Source organism: Gymnoscopelus braueri, assembly GCF_963280865.1.
Source record: "Gymnoscopelus braueri genome assembly, chromosome: 9".
Lineage (NCBI taxonomy): Eukaryota > Metazoa > Chordata > Actinopteri > Myctophiformes > Myctophidae > Gymnoscopelus > Gymnoscopelus braueri.
Genome location: NC_137610.1, coordinates 14,669,493 through 14,689,837, shown reverse-complemented (window position 1 = coordinate 14,689,837; position 20,345 = coordinate 14,669,493). Strand labels below are relative to the sequence as shown.

Here is a 20,345-nt window from a genome sequence, read left to right as displayed (position 1 = left end):
GCACAGTGGTTTGGTGCCCCCCAGAGCTTGGTGCCCCCCAGAGCTTGGTGCCCAGGACTACAGCCCCATGAGCCTGATGGGCGTTAAGCCGGGCCTGTCCATTGGCCCCGGTCCATAATTAGTCCACGCTACCACGTGAACATGCAATAACAATACAGAAAAAGAAGGTTAAATATGTCCAAATAATTTAATCCAACATACTCACAGTTTCAAGCCATATTTGAGGCCCACTTGGTTCCTGGACCAGAAAGTGCTGAAGGTCCCTCAGCCATGGCATGGTATCACATGTTTCCTGGAAGATAAGGATCTTTAATTGTATGTCTTGTTTTTCTTTCATCCATGTATTGTCATGGCATAGGTAATCAATAGGTCTGACAGGTCATGATCAATAGCATTAGCATACATACATCTCACTGCTTGGAGCCCCTTTTGGCATAGCCATCAGATTGTATGCATAGTAGGCCTACTACTGGGACTAGTATTTTTATCCCCTTATTGTAAAGTTACTAAATACATCTCAAACTGATTACCAGTGTGTGGCGTGTTCTAAGGTTTTGCTGACTACTTAGTGTTGAAAAATACCGAACACTTCAGAACAGTGTTGATCTTGAATGCTCATTTAGTTAACGTCTCATGTTTTGCTCTGAAAGCCGCCTTTCACTTTATACCGACTGGACTTAGTTGTGGTTCTTCTACGTTATTATCATGTATGGATGGACACACGTTTCATCTGATCGGTGTCAACTTGGCTTTTACAGTTTTCACTCCAAATCTTCAGCACAATGCATTTCTCAACGAAGAACAACGTAACGTTGTGAGCTGGCTACACGCTGCCGTTGTAGACAGTGTGTTTACCTACGTATCCACGGAAACAAGCAGAACGACAACAAACAAACGTGGATCTGAACTGTGATCGTGGTGGATTAAGAGGAAAATGAGCGACGATCATTCGTTTACAGAAACGTGCTCGAAATCCTCAGTTGCTGGTGAAATGTAGGTACCGACCGTTACGTTACGTTACGTTACCTCCGACCGACCGTCCTCAGTCCTAAACTTCGTTCATCGAGTGAAAGTTTTTTCTCTATTTAGTCTGGATGTATTTTATTTTTTAGCAAAACTAAACAATAAAAGCTTGGAGATCGAGGCTAGTCTGGATGTAAAATGCACCGTTTCTGTAATAAATAAAGATAAAAAAGTCAAGCCTCCTTTAGCCCTATAGTCCCTAGAAGACTGGCTGTGATTTTACGTAAATTATGTGTATAAAAAATGTATAAAAATATATAGGCCTATATTCATTTATTTTTAAATTATTATTGTTTTTTATTTTTTTAAAGATTCTTTTAAAGATAAAAAGTCAAGCCTGCTTTAGCCCTAGAATGGCTGTGACTTTACGTATTATTTATATGTGTGTGTGTGTGTGTGTGTGTGTGTGTGTGTGTGTGTGTGTACTTGAAATGTAGGCTATGCAATAGTGACTTTTTCAAGAATATAAATTTAGGTAAATGTACACAGGATTATCAAGGGCATAACATTGGAATCAAGATAGGTGATGATGATGATGATGATGATGATAATAGTTATGTATTCCAGAACCACTGACAGCAGCATCAATGGGACTGCTGTTGCATCACCTGTCTGTGATACAGATGAGGTAAATCCTTCACAAACTGGATATACCACTAGGAGGGAATTAATCATGATGCCTCCTGAAGAAAAACTCATCCATTTCAACAGAAGAGCCCAGGATCTGGAAAGTAGTCAACAGGTTAGGCAGGCATTCCATAAACCAGTGTTTCTCAACCTTTTCAGGCCATGACCCCCCCCAAAATAATCACATTTGATCTGCCCCCCCCCGCCCCCCCCCCCCCCCCCCCCCCCCCCCCCCCCACACACACACACACACACACACACACACACACACACACACACACACACACACACACACACACACACACACACACACTTTGACAAGCACTTGGAATTGTAGGAGTTGAGGCATTACATCTAGTTTGACAATAAAGGAACTTATCATATGGCATTCACAGACATTATGTTCTTGTTACCTATAATAGCCTACTCTTTGATCTGGGTTGATTAATTGCTTTTATTTGGTCAAAGAAAAACAAGTTCAACACAATGCACTGTTGTGCACTAGTTAGCTCAGTAAAGAAAACATCACAACAACAACAAAAATGATAAATAAATTAAGTCATGCAGGAACATAATGAAGAATGAATAATGCTGTGCAATACAGCATATGCACACATAAATGTACACACACACACACACACACACACACACACACACACACACACACACACACACACACACACACACACACATATCGTGCAGCGCACCACCACGCACATACAAATATGGGTATAATATTTAGAATTAGGAGGACCCATGCACACAGCACCTTAAATCACCCCAATGTGTGCCATGACTAAATTACATTGCTATTTTTTCTTTGTTGTCCTTATTTTTTTCTATATCCTTCCTTTTGCGTCTTGTTTTTTGCTGCTTGTTGACCCAAACCCAAAGTTATTTAAATATCACACTTATTTAAATATCGTATAGAATTTTCCACATACAGTATGACAGCGATGGCTGCCGATTTACTTTCTCTGTCTCTCATGTCATGATGATGAGCCACCTAGCTAACATGTTAGTAGTGGTGTTGATATCCATTTGTTTCCACAGATCGATGCGTGCATCCAGGACTTGGTTCGGTGTGCGGCCCTGACCAGGCTTGTTCATGGAGAGGGACTGAAACTAGCTCAGGCTCATGCCAGATTGGCTGATGTATACCTTCAGTGTAAAGGTAAATGCACAAGCAAAAATTGTGTGTCTAAAATGTCTTACCATACTATAATACATATTTTTAAGATATTGTACAATGAATATGCTAAAAGAATATTTATTTATTTATTATTTATTTTTGGGGGGGGGCTTTTTTTCTGCCTTTATTGATAGGAACAGTAGACTGACAGGTAATGGGGAGAGAGATGGGGGGGTGACATGCAGCAAAGCTCGTCGGGATCAGGAGTTGAACCCACGACATGTTGTCAGGCTGGATTACCAGCCTAGGTGCCCAGACGGTTACGCCAACCGTCCGGGCCATAATGAGCATATTTATTTTATTGTCTAGTGTTTCTCAAATGGGGGTACACCTGGGGGTACGTGTAGGTACTACAAGGTGTACGTGAGAGAAAGTTGATTTAGAAAAAAAAAAATGTTGAGAAAAAAAATGTTGAAAAAAAAAACGTGTCTATCACAACTGCTATTGAATAGAAAGCAATACTTATTTGCCGTTATGTGGTTTTATTTTGAACATATTTACATGAAAACTGGACTTTGACTGGAATGAAATGTTAAGTCCACAGTTTAAAAGAATTCTGCTCAAGGGGCACTATTTGCATCTCTTTCACTTCATTTCTTATTTGTAATGTATCGGGGATATATTAAGTGATACCAATAACATGCAATTTTATTATTGGCTCATTAACCACTTGAACCCCCTGCGTCCATATTCTCGTTGGAACATTAGCCAAAAATAGCAGATCTACAAGCTCGTAGAAGCTTGTAGATCGTCTATGTTTGGCGAAGAGATTTGGTGTAGACGGAAAAAGTGGTCAAAGTGCAGTTGTAACTCAAGTCCAGTTCTCTTAAGACTACAGGGGTTTAAGTGGTTAATGTTTGGATTTAACCCTTTAAGACCGGGAACGCATCAGTGTAACCACTTTAACCATTATCTTATACTTTGGCTATTCAAAAATAGCAGATCTACAAGCTCATAGCGCGGCACTGAGTGCCGCGCTATGAGCTTGTGGATCTGCTATTTTTTTTTAAATCTTGAAAATTTGCGGATTTCTTTTACTCAAAATTTTGCTTCTGGGGGGTCCCTGGAACAACATATTTTGAGATGGGGGTCCACGGCCAAATACATATATCATTTTGGGTGGTCCTTGTCCTTGACATGATAAAGTTTGATTATAGCAACATACGTTTTTTTCAAAAAACTGTTATGATTTAGAAGACATTTGTAGAATCCCCCCAGAAGCAAATATTAGAGTTAAAATGTTTGCTTTAAAACATATATATTGAAAAATGTGCACAAATGTTCATGATTTTTCAAAAAAAATGCAGATCTACAAGCTCATAGCGTGGCACTCGGTGCCGCGCTATGAGCTTGTAGATCTGCTATTTTTGAATAGCCCAAAGCATAAGATTATGGTTAAAGTGGTTCAAATCTAAAATGACAGACACTTTCCCGGTCTTAAAGGGTTAATCCCAACATTACGGTAAAGCAAAACTCAAAGATTCTCTCAGTTCAGATTAAATTCCGACACAGGATGATTATGCTCTCTGTTCCTCCAGGCTGGCCAGCACAGGCCCAGGAGCACTCGTCTTTGGCCAGGGAGCTGCTGCCCTTCTGCTGTCCCGTGTCCACCAGCAGAGAGGGCAGACTACAGGTGCTCACGTGTCTCCTCTGCATTCTACTGACCCAAGGAGGTGCCGCTCTGCTCACAGGAGAATATCCTTTCTGTCTGTCTCAACGGCTGCTGTGATTGTGAACAGTTGAATGAAAATGTGTGTGATGACATTATGTGAGCTAGTGCTAGGCAATCTGTGTCATTTTTAGATGTCTTTGGCTATTCAAAAATAGCAGATATACAAGCTATATAAAATATACGAGCTTGAAGATCAGCAAAAAAAAAAAAACGTGATTTTTTTTTGCAAATCTTTGAATATATATATTTTTTTTACTCAAATATTTGCTTCTGGGGGATTCTACAAATGTCTTCTAAATCCTAACAGTGTTTTTGAACAAAACACTCATGTTACTATATCAGTGGTTCTCTAACTTTTTCATGTCAAGGACCCCCAAAATTATATGTATTTAGCCGCGGACCCCCATCTCAAAAATATGTTGTTACAGGGACCCCCCAGAAGCAAAGATTTGAGTTAAAAATGTTCCCTTTCAAAAATATATATATTCAAAGATTTGCACACATTTTCACGATCTTTCAAAAACAGCAGATCTACAAGCTCATAGCGCGGCACTGGGTGCCACGCTATGATCTTGTATATCTGCTATTTTTGAATGGCCAAAGTATAAAATAATGGTTAAAGTGGTTACACAGATGCGTTCCCGGTTTTAATGGGTTAAGCTCAGGGTAGGCCTATGCAAATATTTCTGGACCAAAGTTTGATATTCACTCTCAATGTTATATTCTCTTGTAACTGTAATTACACAATTCTTCAGTGTTGTGCAAGGTTTCCAAGCAACTAAAAGATACTGTAGAGAGGGAGATGGTTTGAGCAAATCTTTTGTTAAAAGATGTAATTAAAATGATATTTCCAATTTCCTGATAATACATTTGACATTATTCATTCAAATATATCTATTCAAAGAACCCAATTTATTGCCCAGCACACGTCTACATAGATTATATTATTTTGAATCATTGAATGCCACATTTACTGAGAATAAGTCTTTCCTCCTTGACTCTCCTAACGTTTGAAGAGGCAGAGTCCTCTTATCTGAAGGCAGAGAGAATAGTGGAGGAGCTTCATCGGCAGGGTGGCATCACTCAGGAAGAGAAGACAAAGAATGAACTGGAAATCGCCACGTTTTTATATAGGTAAAGTACAGAAACATTCCCATTGTGTCTTAACTGTACAGATTATTTTTTAACCTATAGTGTCACAACTGAAAGTCTATCAAATTATGATTAGAAGTTTAAAGTTATTATGTTTCTTATACTGGTAGAATGTAGTTGAGTATGTAGAGTGCTGCCTGGAAATCACCGGCCTTGCTCTATTTATTTTCTGTGACTATTAAAGTATCATGTTCAAGTGGCAGGTGGTTCTGTAAATAAACAACACGCCAACACATATACCATGCCAACAGACACCAACAAAAACAAAACGAACAAAAAAGACTGGTCAAGTCAGGTCTGTCCGCTTCCAATCCAGCTATACTGTATGCCTGGAGCATGTTACATGTACAGAGTTTAAGTTAATGAACGTTGTAATTATCTGACTAGGCTTAATGTAACCAGAAACAGATCAAAATCTTCTTCTGGTGAAGTTTCGCCACAAGAGGGCGATAATGTCTTGTAAATCTGTTGATAATCAACCAACTCAGATTGTTTTAGGTTGGTTTTACATACATCACTCCTATTGAAGGATGTCATTGAGCACTTCACATTCTTTCATGATATTTATAAACATTTAGTCTTCATTTGGAATATACAAAGCAGTACACTGTAAAGGGCCGTGCCCACTGAAAGTGTTTTGGTGGGCACACACTGACTTTGTGATGGAGTGTTTTGTGCAGTGCGCACTCTGGCCTGTAGGGGTGCGTGGATGAGCAGCTGGGTGGGGTCTCTGCATGTCCCAGTTGTTCAGTGACTGCTAGAGAGCACAAGCATGGAGGGAAGGGGGAGAATGGTCTTATGAGGATTTCTCCTGCTCTTTGCTCTTTTTGTGTGTTTTTTCTTAATTGCTCTTTCCCCCTGGCTCCGTTTCTCTCTTTCCCCCTGGCTCCGTTTCTCTCTTTCCCTGTGTGTCTCTTTTTTTTTTTAAATCTCTCTCCTCACCTCACCCCACCCTGCCCCTCCCCCACCGCACATGATTTACTACTGTTCTCAACCTTCATGTGTCGTGGCAGTCACCATCAGGTTCACTCCTATGTGCCTGTAAAGGTTTTTTTGCTCCACAAAAGACCCATTGATCATTTTATTTGTCTCATGTGCAGAACCCTGTACATGTTATTGATTTGCTTCTGCCCTCAAAGTATGTCTTTGTAGCCGAGCGTTGATATTGACATGGGAGGTCTCAAGGGCATGCCTAGCTGAGGAGAAGATGAAAGAGCTAAGGGATCACGATGGAGGCAGTAGTACTACACACACACGCATCAGCACTGCAGGACTGATAGTCTAGCTGGAAAGATGTACACTGTACTGCCCTCTATGGACGCGGGAAACACAAAAACAGCACCCGTCCTTGGAGAGAGAAGTCAGACAGAATGCTATGTTAAAGAATTTTAAGCCTAATGCTTAAAACAATAACTTATTCTCCATCCATTGTACGATGGTGTCACCCACCGGAAATAGACGATTTACAAGCTCACAATGGATCACAAAACCAGGCCTAAGTCTAAAAGTAGAGTACAGACCTATCTGTGATATTGTACCCATCCTGCTAAGTTGAATTATTTAAACTAGGGCCTACTCGGGAACGATGCAAGTTGGGAATACATACCCCGCCCTTTGTGCAATACCCCTGTTACAGTATCTGATGTCTTCCTTCACCTTTGACCACAGCTCTCGTAATTTCTTCTTCTTTTTCTTAAGCTTGTTATGATAACCTCCTCTGTCCTACTTCTCATACTGTACCTTCTGTTCTCACCCACTTTCCTTTGCCTCCTCCATCCCAACATCACATTCTTCAATATTATGGCTTTTGCCTACTTTTGCCTACTTTCTGTTCCATTGCATACGCTGCCATTTACATTAGCTATGCGGTCAGCCAATCTGGGACTTACAGTATTCTGGCTAAACGGCACAAACCTGACGTGACTTGATGCCAATCCGTGAAGCCGACGGTTTGGGTTGGCCAATCAGGGAAGCCGATGCATACAATTGCCCGAACACACTGAGAATTTCTGCGTCTTCCTCAGACCCGTGGTCTGACATACTGTAGGCTATTCCTGGTTTTTCGATTCCGGGAAACCGTTGGTCCGATCGAATTGCCATTAGACAGGTTTCACCTTGGGGTCATATGAGACATACTCGCCCGTGACAGACAGACAGAGATTTCGTGAATTAATTGAAGGATATACTTTTCAAGATTTATTTTAAGGTTTACTGGTATTTCCCTTTTAAAATGGTTTGACTCGGCAACTACAGTCTCATGGCGAGAGTTTGAGGAGAGTTTGGTACATCCTATTGGGTTGAGAGATCTTCAAATATAACTACTAATCAATGCAAAGTTCGCTTTGGGCCAATAATGTCTCAGCTGGTAGCAGTGTGGAGGGCAGCAGAAAAAACGTGCAAGATTGATTTGAAATGGAATCTATTTTCCCCAGTGTTTAATAATCAAGGACTTTTGTTGGAGGGACGTCCCATTCGCTTTCCTAGGTGGAGTTCCAAGGGGATTCATACATTGGGTGATCTATTTGATGAGAATGGTTTGCGTTCATTTCAGAATTTATGCGTCACATTTAATTTGCCAGGTACCTAATTTTTCTTTTATTTACAACTGAGAACAGCCATGAGGACTTATGGAGTTCCATGGCAGACTTCCCTTACAATGCACCCTTTACATAGACTCATCTGTGATGTTAGTAGATCAAGAGGCCTCGTTTCCACATTGTATGCATTTTTATCAGAATCTAATTATGGGTCCCTAGCTGTAGATACTTTATGGAGGAATGATATTGTGAATTTGGATCCTGATTTGAATTGGGACACGGTTTGGTCTAATATATTGCTGTCTTCTAGGAATCCAGATCATCAACAGATTCATTTAAATTTTGTTCACCGAACATATTTGACTCCCCGTAGATTATGTGCTATGAGGATTTTAAATAGCCCCAACTGCACATTTTGTACTCCAAATGTTATTGGTACCTTTTTTCACATGGTTTGGGAATGTCCAAATGTTTCCTCTTTTTGGATTATGGTTGCAGCTAAACTGTCATTACTTTTGGGAACTGATATCACACCTTCTGTATCTGTATTTATCTTAAATGATGTGTCCCGGCTACACCTGAACTGCACACACAAGCGCATCTTCTTTGCTGGCTTAACGGCGGCAAAAAAATGGTAGCTACGAGGTGGAAACCTCCTCATACCCTAACATTTCGCCAATGGGCTTTAACGTTTTTAGATATTGTTTATTTAGAACTGTCAACGGCGAGGTTACGTGGAGCAAGTGAGAGGAACATTGATATGTGGTCTAACTTATTTAAAATGTCTTCTAAATCCTAACATTAAAAAAAAAAAACGTATGTTGCTATGTCAGTGGTTTTCAAACTTTTTAATGTCAAGGACCCCAAAATTATATGTATTTGGCCGCGGACCGAACCTGACACCGTCAAATGGAAGAAGCTTGCGACACACATTTGTTTCACAGCCTACTTCCCATCTGAGACTCCGCTCGCAGAATCGATGACAGACAGTTTTTCTTTTTTTCAAGCTACTAGGCAGGTGATTGGATGATCCCGCCCCTAGCAGCCGCTGATTGGTTCGGACACGCAGTGTTCGGCCATCTCTACTCCCTGCGCAATCCCAGACCTCCCTGAAATCAAATGCAAATGAGATTTCCGGAGGGAGGGGGTTTACCAGGCTACCGCGGACCCCCATCTCAAAATATTTTCTTCCAGGGACCCCCAGAAGCAAAGATTTGAGTTACAAATGTTCGCTTTAAAAATATATATTCAAAGATTTGCACACATTTTCTTGATTTTTCAAAAATAGCAGATATACAAGCTCATAGCATGGCACTCTGTGCCATGCTATGAGCTTGTATATCTGCTATTATACAGATATACAAGCTCATAGCATGGCACTCTGTGCCATGCTATGAGCTTGTATATCTGCTTGTATATCTGCTATTTTTGAATAGCTAAAGTGTAAAATAATGCTTTTTTTAGCTCAAATCAAAAAGTGACACAGATCGTCCCAGGTCTTAATGGGTTAAAGAAGCAAAAATGTTGTTGATAACATTGTTTCTTTAGCTATGCTTTGCGTCATATTGCAACGCGTTGAGCTTGTACCTATTTTAGCTCCCTTTGAAAGTTTGCACCTATAATGACATGCCCAAAACAGGGATGCCAGGTTGAAAGTGGTTCATCGTGAGTGTTTGTTGACATGATTTTGTGTAATTGAAAAAATGTGCAGACTGTGGCTGGTGTTTAAGCTGGCTAAACCTCTTTTGTTGGGTGATGAGTAAGAGTTTGGCATGGCTCTACTAAAGCCCAGTCAGTCAATAATGTTGTGATCGGGGGAATGTTTCCAGTAAAGCCTGCAACAATAAAGTAAGCTCAACGCTGTTACAGACCCTAGGCCAAACATTGTATTCAGCTCAGAATTTATACTCAAGATATGCACTTATATGACCAGGCCGCCTAAAAACGTGTGACTGTGGGAATTTTAAGGCCATATAGAACGTAGATTAGAATCGAGAGTGATTTATTTTTCACTTGTTGAAGCAGTGAAATGTGCGTTCAATTACTTAATTAGCATAATTAGTTTAGATAAGTTACATTTGTATAATTTGTAATCATTTCAATTTGTTTTACATTATTGAGAACAATAGACTATATAATAACAATGGTGGCCATTACAATGGTACATAAGGAAACATCAGATTATACTTGCACAACTATGTCTGTAAATAACAGATTTTCAAGCAATTAATGGCAGGCGATCGCCTATATTCATTCGTGTGACAGAATAGGCTTCACTGTGTTCATTCCTTGGAAACGGGCTCTACTGTATCATTTTTGCCTGAGCGGGAGCCCAGAGCAAAGTTATGTCAGTAATGGTCTGGTTAGCGTTCACTAAAAGAGGGCTGTGTGGGGCACCTTGGCAACACTTGTATAAATCCCTAATTACATTAATTCCACACTCGGTGGACTCGGGATTAGATTCCAGCTGCAATGTAGCATTTATTCCTTGGCCCACCAGGAAGTGTGTGAAGGATACATGGCTGAATGAGAGGATAGAGGGGCATTGTCTCCAGGTTCTGGCCATTGCAGGCAGAAAGGGCCAGATCCGGCCTCGCCGGACCACTGCAGTCGTGCTGGAGTTGTTGTCCCATGCTGCCCTAAAAAGGCCTCTGGACCAGCGTACTGCTCAGCAGCACAGGGAGTGGAAACACTCCCACTTCCCATCAAGGCATGTTTGGATAGTCTTATTCATGGAAAAACTGAGAAAAAGAGATGGACATTGGGGGATTTTTTTTTGCTGCCACCATCCACCGCTTGGCCATCATCAGACACGAATAACCAACCCAGTGTTGTGACTACAGCTTGGCAGCACATCTACACTCGCTGGATAAACAAATTGGATCAGCGTCCTCCGGGCAACCAGGCATGCGACAACTCTGTGTGGAGTGTGGATGTTGGATGTAGAAAGATTGATTTGTGTAAAAGGTGCTTCCTGCTGCCTGGTGATAGCACTGTGGCTATAGCGAGGGTATTGATGTGAATGGGGCCGTGGCTCAAAGAAACGCCTGCCTACCTTGACTGCAGCGCCGAATTGAATTTAGAGTCCATTAGCCCATTAAGACCGGGAACGCATCTGTGTGTGTCATTTTTAGATTTCTTTGGCTATTCAAAAATAACAGATCTACAAGCTCAGATCTACAAGCTCATATCAAAATATGTTGTTCCATGGACCCCCCAGAAGCAAAGATTTGAGTTAAAAATGTTCGCTGCAAAAAATGTATATATTCAAAGATTTGCACACATTTTCACGATTTTTCAAAAATAGCAGATCTACAAGCTCATAGCGCGGCACTCGGTGCCGTGCTATGAGCTTGTAGATCTTCTATTTTTGAATAGCCAAAAAAATCTTAAAATGACACGAATGCGTTCCCAGTCTTAATGGGTTAGAGAGCCTGTGACCTATAGGGAGTTGAAGCTGTTACCAGAGTATAGGGATAGAGCCAGTCTCATTCCTTTCCTCTAGCCTCTCTCTCTCTCTCTCTGCTCTTCCTCTCTTGTGTCTCTTCATCATCCTTCTCTCTGTCTCTTTCTCACCCAGCAGGCCCTTAAATAGATGACTGTGAGGGTTTATTTTAAGATCATCTGAAGCTAGCATTGAACTGCATGCATTAACCACTTAAGCCCTATACGATATACTTCATTGTATGATGAACAGCGAAAACAGCCAATCTACAAGCTCAGTGTGTCGCATCACAATGCGTTGTGCTTGTAGAACGGCTATTTTTGCTATTTTTAAAATATTTGTTAACCTTTTTTGGTAACACTTGCTATGCATCCCATGACTATAATGCTTTACAGTATATACATACTTACATTATAATGCATTATAGGGATGCCAGGATGAAAGTGGTTACTACATAATATTCTAAGTTCCAGCAGTGTATAGCAGCACCCTATAAAGTACATATTTGTCGTCTGTAGTCGAATTTGCCGAAGATGAAGATTTTGCGGTCCATAAGTGCCACTGACCTGCTCTGTGGCCGCGCCAGTGTCATCGCGACCCATTCTTGGATCCTCACCTGTGTGTTTATGTGGTTTCCACTGTTGTAGAAGACTGCAAGGGCGAGCCTAATTTAGACATCATGCTGTACATTGGGGACACAGTGGAGTGCAGTAGGTTGTATTTATGAGACAGGGTTTTAGAGCTGTGAGCCCAGAGGACTCTGTTAAAGGGACACTTTGAAGGATGCAGCCTGAGACTGCAAGCAATGCTTTGGTCTATGTGCGCTGTGCCAGGTTTCAAAAGGCAGCAGCCAGCCAAAGCCCTCACTCTTGTACTAGGGCCCTGTTTTGACAGAAGCGCCAACACTCTATAGTAGGCTTTCAGTGAATGCTAGCCCTGGGTATACACATACAGACAGCCCAGTGCTGCAGCAGTACTGGAAGCTAGTATACCATACCTGTCATTGTGTATTCACAGCTTCTGGCATATATCGTATATAATTTAAAATGGTAAAAGAAGTCGCACAACTCTGAACTGTAGGTTTATTGAACACTTCTTCATACCTGAAGAAGAATCATAATCAATCTTTATTATCACATTACAAGTAAGGTGGGCGTAATTGTGCAGGTCCATCATTGCGGTTAAAAGATAGATGGAGAATTAGATCATAAAAGAGAAGAGAGGAGGAGACGGTGCATAATATTATAACCAATTTGCCAATGTGCATGATAAATTAAGTGTCATGAATGCATAGAAAAGAGAGTCAATTTAAACACAGTTCAGCTCAGTCTGTGCAGTGGCAACAGACTTAGAATGTTTGGTTAGAATTGGTGTTTGTTTACATTGCATCGTGGTTAGGACTTTTTCAATACTGGTGTGACAACTTTATTTTGTAAATATGTCATACATAAACGTGTGAGTCAATGTTGGCCAGACATCATTGTGCAGTTAATACGTCATGGACACTTTAAATTGTTTTCGACTAGACTTTTGAAAATAGATTCAAATGCGATCATGTAACTTTGACAAAAATAATCGGTATGATTATAATGATATTTAGTGGATTACCTATCTTAAAGGGATAGTTCACCCCCAAATATATATATATTTTTCCTATTGATTAGTCACCCCATGGAGACTTGAATTCATGGATATTTATTTGTTTTATTTGTCACATTCCTAAGTCAATAATTTGATGACCGGCAGCGGTTCCGGTAGGAGACACAAAGAGTCTCCTTTGTGTCTCCTACCGGAACCGCTGCCATAAAAAAAAAATGGCTTAGGAATGTGACAAAAACAAAAAGATATGAATTCAAGTCTCCATAGTCTCCATGGGGTGACTTTTTTGGGGGGGTGAACTATCCCTTTAAAAGTCTTTTCATGTATATTATTTCATCCTTTTTTTCTGTTTTTAACTTTCTACTTTACTGTTATTATGTTTTTATTCTTATGTAATGAATGTTTTCATTGTACAGCACCATGTAACTGTTGTTTTGAAAGGCACATTATAAATAACATTTATTTTCATTTGACGTACAACAAATATGGATGCGATCTGCTTTTTGCTTTATTAATTACGTATGGACACTGCATCTCTATCTGTCTGCTTTTCTCTCTTTCTCTGACTGTTTGGATCATTATTTGTAAATGTTCATCTATTGTGTAGGGTGTATCAGCGACAGGCCAGGCCAGAGGAGGCCATAGACCAGTGTGAAAGGTCTCTACAGCTGTTGGAGGGCAGAGGAGGTAAACCCAAGGAGATATGCTCCGTCTATAAGGACATGGCAGCCATTGAGCAGGCCCGGGGCCATTTGGACCAAGCTATAGAGCATCTGTCCAAGGCAAGAAGAGACATGACACACACAAACACACACACACACACACACACACACACACACACACACACACACACACACAAGCAGATATATGAGGTATATTTGAGAGGTAAGGTAATCTTTCTGTGGTTGGTACTGGGTGATGTTGTGATGTGTCTTATTTCATGTGGGTGTTTCTGCCAGGCTCATGCCATAGCTGTGAGTCAGAGCCCGGGGGGCCCGGATGGGGCTCACATCTCTCACAGCCTGGCCCTGGTCCTCTCTGGTGCAGCAGAGCCCCATCACAATGGTGAGTCTATATTCACACACACACACACACACACACACACACACACACACACACACACACACACACACACACACACACACACACACACACACACACGGGCTGAAGATAGTAGACAAGACCAGGAGGAGTTCATTGGGATTTGAATGTCCCATTGTCTTCCTATGTGTAAAGCCAGCCTTTCAGATCATGTTTTAACAGAGCATTATGGTGCACAATAAAATGTGGAGTGTTAATTTAACTGTATCTAAAAATGGACCCACAATGACTACTGTGCTGATGTTGCTTCACGGAAGACACTGCACTTGTGCTGCTATTGTGCTGCTCAAGCCAGTCAAGTTCAACTATAGGACATTGTGGTAAAAAAAATAAAAATAGCGTAGGACACCACAATTGAGGGCGGGGGGGAAGGTTCAGGAAACGGAATCCAAAATATCATCAGATATTGACCAGCGTAAGGTAATGAAGATCATGCTGTTTGCATCTCTCCCATGTTCCTGTAGAAGCGGCAGCTCACTACTTTGAGGAGAGTCTACGCGCCTACAGGAGCTGTGTAAAAATACAGGATGTGGCATTCCTCACTGCACAGGATGACTACTGTCATTTCCTCCTGCTCAACGGACAGCAAGAGGTTACACACGCACGCACGCACGCACGCACGCATGCACGCGCGCGCGCACGCACGCACACACACACACACACACACACACACACACACACACACACACACACACATGAATATTCATCTGTTATGATGATGCAGCTTGCCGAAAACTAACTGATCTACAAGTTCACAAATCAAATTCACATCTTTAAAGGATCTACACCATGAATTAAAAAAATATATTTAATATTTAATATCATATTGTTTGTGTCCCTCAAACGTTTTTCAAAAGGTTTGAGCCTAAATCAAGCCTCAGATATACTCATTCCAACTAACTTCTCTTTGGCTTATAAAGCACTTTCACCTGCAATACACATTGTCCTGATTTACACGTGGCGCTATTGAGCCAGTTTGTATGCATGTTATCTCCTGGTTCTGAGTGGAAAAAGTAAAAAGTTGAAACATTTTGGAACTGAAAAACGGGAGGGATTGTACCCGAAAGTGACGTCACGTCACGTCAGGGTGCAAATCAGTTTGGCCTGTTTTGAGACCAATTTACATAAAACACCAGATATGCTGTGAAAGCCTGAGTGCTCAAACTGGGGTATTTTTTGGGATAGAAGAGAGGTAGGGGAGACCAAAAAACACACAAAAAAGAAGGAAACGTTAAAATTCATGGTGTAGTCCCTTTAATGTGACGCGTTGTGAGCTTGAAGATTGGCTATTTTCGGAGTACAACACCCTCATAGGATGAAGTATAAATCAGGCCTCTCTCACAGTTTTTTGTGGTCTCACAGGAGTTTCACAAACCACACCTCCCTCTCTCATAGGGCACAAACACCATGGAAATGGCCCATTAGAATGTGTGTGGCTACTGGCTACCAAGGGAATGGTTTCACCTGCTGCTGCTGACTGGGGTCTGCAGCTGTAGCTCCGCTGAAGGCGGCAGGTTTTGTTCTTGAACGTACGGTATGTTGTACCGTTGCAGAGATGCGCGGAGATGCAAAGGTCGTCCCTCGCGCCGAAGAGGTCTGCGTTTGGTGACTTGAGCGTCGAGGTGGCAGACGCCCTGCAGCTGATAGGAGGCGTGGAGATGACCCAGGGCCGGATCCGGGAAGCCCACAGGACCCTGAGGAAGGTAGTTGCGGATCGCATACAGCATCGGTTCTCAAAGTGGGGTCCAGGGACCCCCAGGGGTCCTTGGGGGGGGTTCCAGGGGGTCCACAGAAAAAATTGTTAATATAGCATTATACTTTGGCTATTCAAAAATAGCAGATCTACAAGCTCATAGCGCGGCACAGAGTGCCGCGCTATGAGCTTGTAGATCTGCTATTTTTGTAAAATCTTGAAAATGTGTGCAAATCTTTGAACATATATATTTTAAAGTGAACATTTGTAACTCAAATCTTTGCTTCTGGGGGTCCCTGGAACAAAATATTTGAGATGGGGGTCCACGGCCAAATACCTATCATTTTGGGAGTCCTTGGCATGAAAAAGTTTGAGAACCACTGGTAAGTAAAGCACTCTGGTCGAAAACCTGAGCCTACTATATTTCATTATGGTGCTACGCTACTCACCCACACATGACATAATATTGACCTTTTTTCATAGCCAAGATATTTGGGATGGCCTTCCCTAAAGGCCAGGAGTCAGAGGGTGTGGTCCTTTTATATAACAAAATAAACCAAGAAGAGGTCGACAAGCCCTGCTTAAAATATACACAAAGTGTTCCTGTCATATTGACATGAGCTATTTTCACCGTGGGTCTCTGAGGCTCTGCGCCATTACAGTAGAGTAGCATGCTAATCTTGGAGAGGTGCAGAGCCACTCTCCTGGGTGTAAAATATCACACAGAATGACATTGCTCTTTTCCTCGCTGTTGGATGGAGCCAAACAGATGGGCAGCTCAAGTTTGGAGGGAGAGTGGAATTTTACTAACGGCTGTCAATTAAAGGGATATTGACCTCAATTAAAGTGTCCTGCCTTCTAAACAAGTGACATTCCTAATTGTAAGTCTGTCAAGGGGTACATACAAGCAGTGGTGGAAGAATACTAAGATACTGGTACTTAAGTGAAAGTATCATTAAGCAATGTAAAAAATACTGCCTTAAGTCCTGCATGAAACATCCTACTTAAGATGTAGTATAAATAAACACTGACAGAGAGTTGATGATTAGTATGAATGTTTATCTGTAACTTGTTTGCTGGCGAGAAGGTTGTTGTTGACATTCCTTCTACTCACTGGTGGAAAGTAATTAAGTACATTTAGTCAAATACTGTACTTAAAGGCTATATTATATAATCTATGAGTCACCTGCTATGGCACAGTTTTCTTCCCCCCTTTTTGCCCTCAGTACCTCTGTCCACCATGCAGACTAAAACTGCCTCAGTAAAGGGGGGATTTTTTACACGAGTAATGACATGCTTGTAGTTAAGGATACCAGTTGCTATGTTGCTTTGTTGTTGTATCTAAGAGCAGATACAGTCCAAGTATCACAGGGTGCCTCAGAGCCCCCCGCCCCCCCTCTTCTCTCTGCATCTCGTCAGACAGCTAACCTTTCATAAGTTCCCCCTGACACAGGACAGGACGGTCTGATCATGTTTTTTAATCACGACAAAACGATCTCACCCTGGAAGAATGATGTTCCAATGCAGAAATCTAGGAGTTGGCCATGAGAATTCGATGCAAAAACAAAGTAAATGTAGGTTGTATTGGGAACAGATGTGCCCTTATGTCGGAGTATTGTTTTTGTTCGGGGGTTCCGAAGGAAGCGTCGCTTGTACATACATGACACCCAAAAGTCAAAAGAAAAGGGAGAACAATGTCGTGCACACACACTTGACATTTTCCCTCAGTCATGCTGTTGGAAAAAGCCTTCCATTACATCAACCTTAGAAGCAGTGAAAACATTTGTCTGGGCCAAGTGGATAATTTCCAAACTGTTCCAGAATGCTCGACTCTGTGTTGCCAACGGGGGAAAACATTGAACTCTCTCTCTTTCCCTGCTTAAGTTCTCTTGACATCCTATTATTTATGACGGTCGGGGAAACATCAGGCAGTCTTTTATCTGTGTTGTTACATCACATCATCGCTATCTGGTACGCATGTGTTCTTCAGTAACACAATGTGTTTGGCTAGTGACATCATTGAGCTAAGCCATCTTTGATTTATAGAACTTCATCTGTGTAGATTATTGGGTTGGTTGTTCGGAGTCCTACATCCCAGTGTTGATTTTGTCGACTAAAACTATGACGAAAAATGATCGTCGACTACCTTTTTTCACTGACAAAAACGAAATAAAAACTAAGCTATGATGACTAAAACTAAGACTAAATATATAGACAATTTCGTCAACAAATAAAAACTAGACGAAAATGTTAGTGAGGGACGAGTGGAGAAGAGATCCAGTAGAACTAAAAGACAAGTAATTTTATGTTTGGTTGCAACGCGTTGTGAGCTTGTAGATCGGCTATTTTCAGCATGCAACCAAGTGTAAAATCAGCCATTACGACGCCATCAAGGCACCGCCAAAATACATTTTAGTCGACAAAATCAACTGTAGATTTAGTCGACTATAACTTCATGATATTTAGTCAACTAAAACTAGACTAACAGTAAAACATTTCAGATGACTAAAATATGACTAAAAACTAAATGGAATTTGATTCAAAAGAATATGACTAAAACTAAATCCAAATTTGCTGTCAAAATCAACACTACTAAAACTACATCCATACAGATACATGCAATGACCTAAAGTTTTGGCTGACCTCTAGGAGAATCTACTCTCCCGAGTGGTCAGCACTAGCGTTATCTGAAACCCACACTAGAACAGTGGTTATTTTGGGATGTTAATACAGTAGCTCTTCATCTGAGTGTCAGGAAGTGCTTTCTTTATCTTATGGGAATGACCACTCAGTTTGCTGTTTACATTTCAGTGTCTGGAGATCCAGAACATCATGTATGGTCCACAGCATAAGAAGACCAAAGCTACGCAGAAAACGGTGGACATGCTGGCCAGGTAAAAGCACAGACACCTTACGTTATTGTCAAAGAATGTGACTGTCCCCTGGCTTTACTGAAACACATAATTGTATATCTCTGCTGTCGTCGGGCAGAAACCAGCTATGTCCAAAATATTAACTTTTCTGGAAATGAAAAAGAAAAAATGTGTTTTTAGACACAACACAATACTGCCTCATAAAAGTTGGCACAGTGACTTTATACATTGTCACTCACGATACTTGAATGTGTATATTATTATCACTTTACCCAAATCCAGCTCAAGAGGAGTTAGGAGGTTTTTGACCATTAATGTGGCGATTTTTCTGTCTGACTTCGTCATTCTAATCAATGATGGAAAAAACAAAGTTGGAGTTAGGTGGTTTGACCGACAGTTTGAGGATCCAATGGAGTTAGAAGGTTTAGTCAGAAGTGCTTTTTTAAATACTTTTCAGTGTTTTAATATTAATATTAAAAACCACACAATTGCACCGATTTATAAAAATAAAAAAAAGTTGAAAAATGGAGATAGCTGGTTTCTGCCCGACAGTGACAATATACAGTATATGAGTCATCCTTTCATGCAATAGGATTCACACTGTTATTACAAATCAAATTCACCATAATTAACTTAGCCATGAGTATTAGATTGACAGCTCTATCTAAACTTATCAGAGCAGCATGTTATTTTCAGTGGTATCACCATGTATGTTTTGTCCAGGGCGCCAGGGGTTGCTGGGAGACGGCAGAAGCAAGGTAGTGGGGAAACAACAAGGCCAGCATCCTCTCCAGCTCTACCAGCCAATGGCAAAGAGGGGAAGGATCTCTGACCCTAGAGTAGAGGACCTGTTGACTGACTGCACCTACAGTACTGTAGGTTGGGTTGGGCCACCAAAATAAGACACTTTGTTGCCACAACAGTGGCGTATCCACTGTAGAGGAAGGACAGGCGGTCGCCTGCCCAACTAAGATCTCGCCCCCCTAGAAAACCCAAATAACCCGAAAAGGTGTCATTGCGTGATTAATGTCCTCAAAGTCACGCATCCAACAAGCTTTGAACTGAGCTGATTGGACCTTCCGTTCCAGAGATAATGGCCAAAACATCTTGAAAACGGCCACTTTCGCCGGTTTTCGATCGCCGATTTCATTTAAATTTCTTTTTTGGGGGTAATAGAGGGGGGGGGGGGTACAAAAAATCTTGCTTGCCTTAAATGTAATTCCTGGGGACGCCACTGACCAAGACAGACTTCAATCGTCTCCATTTCATTTTGTCAACTCTTTTGAGTAATTAGACTCTGTCAGCTGTCAAGACAACGTGGGCAACACTGCACAGACGGACAGTTGTTGATCTTATTCTTGGCCTGCAAGACATTTTGTACATTTTGTGAAATAAGCAAGCTGTTAAGAATGACTCAAACACAGAAAACAT

The 20,345-nt window shown here is 41.3% G+C and overlaps 1 protein-coding gene across 1 annotated transcript; it reads left to right on the top strand.

Moving 5' to 3' along the window:
- Window positions 1–678: 678 nt before the first annotated feature.
- On the top strand, window positions 679–19,912 carry ttc23 (tetratricopeptide repeat domain 23). Its single transcript, XM_080438042.1, has 11 exons — window positions 679–993; window positions 1,591–1,765; window positions 2,704–2,824; window positions 4,381–4,567; window positions 5,499–5,648; window positions 13,855–14,029; window positions 14,207–14,312; window positions 14,813–14,940; window positions 15,902–16,051; window positions 18,853–18,935; window positions 19,638–19,912. Exons 1-11 carry the CDS (start codon window positions 935–937, stop codon window positions 19,744–19,746), a joined length of 1,443 nt encoding a protein of 480 aa, XP_080294168.1. The 5' UTR covers window positions 679–934; the 3' UTR covers window positions 19,747–19,912.
- Window positions 19,913–20,345: the final 433 nt, after the last annotated feature.

Coding starts and splice junctions, on each gene's coding strand:
- ttc23 (XM_080438042.1), top strand. CDS start 935: ATGAGCGACGATCATTCGTTTACAGAAACGTGCTCGAAATCCTCAGTT. Junction 16,052..18,852: donor CCCACAGGACCCTGAGGAAG/GTAGTTGCGGAT, acceptor TTTACATTTCAG/TGTCTGGAGATCCAGAACAT. Junction 18,936..19,637: donor ACGGTGGACATGCTGGCCAG/GTAAAAGCACAG, acceptor TGTTTTGTCCAG/GGCGCCAGGGGTTGCTGGGA.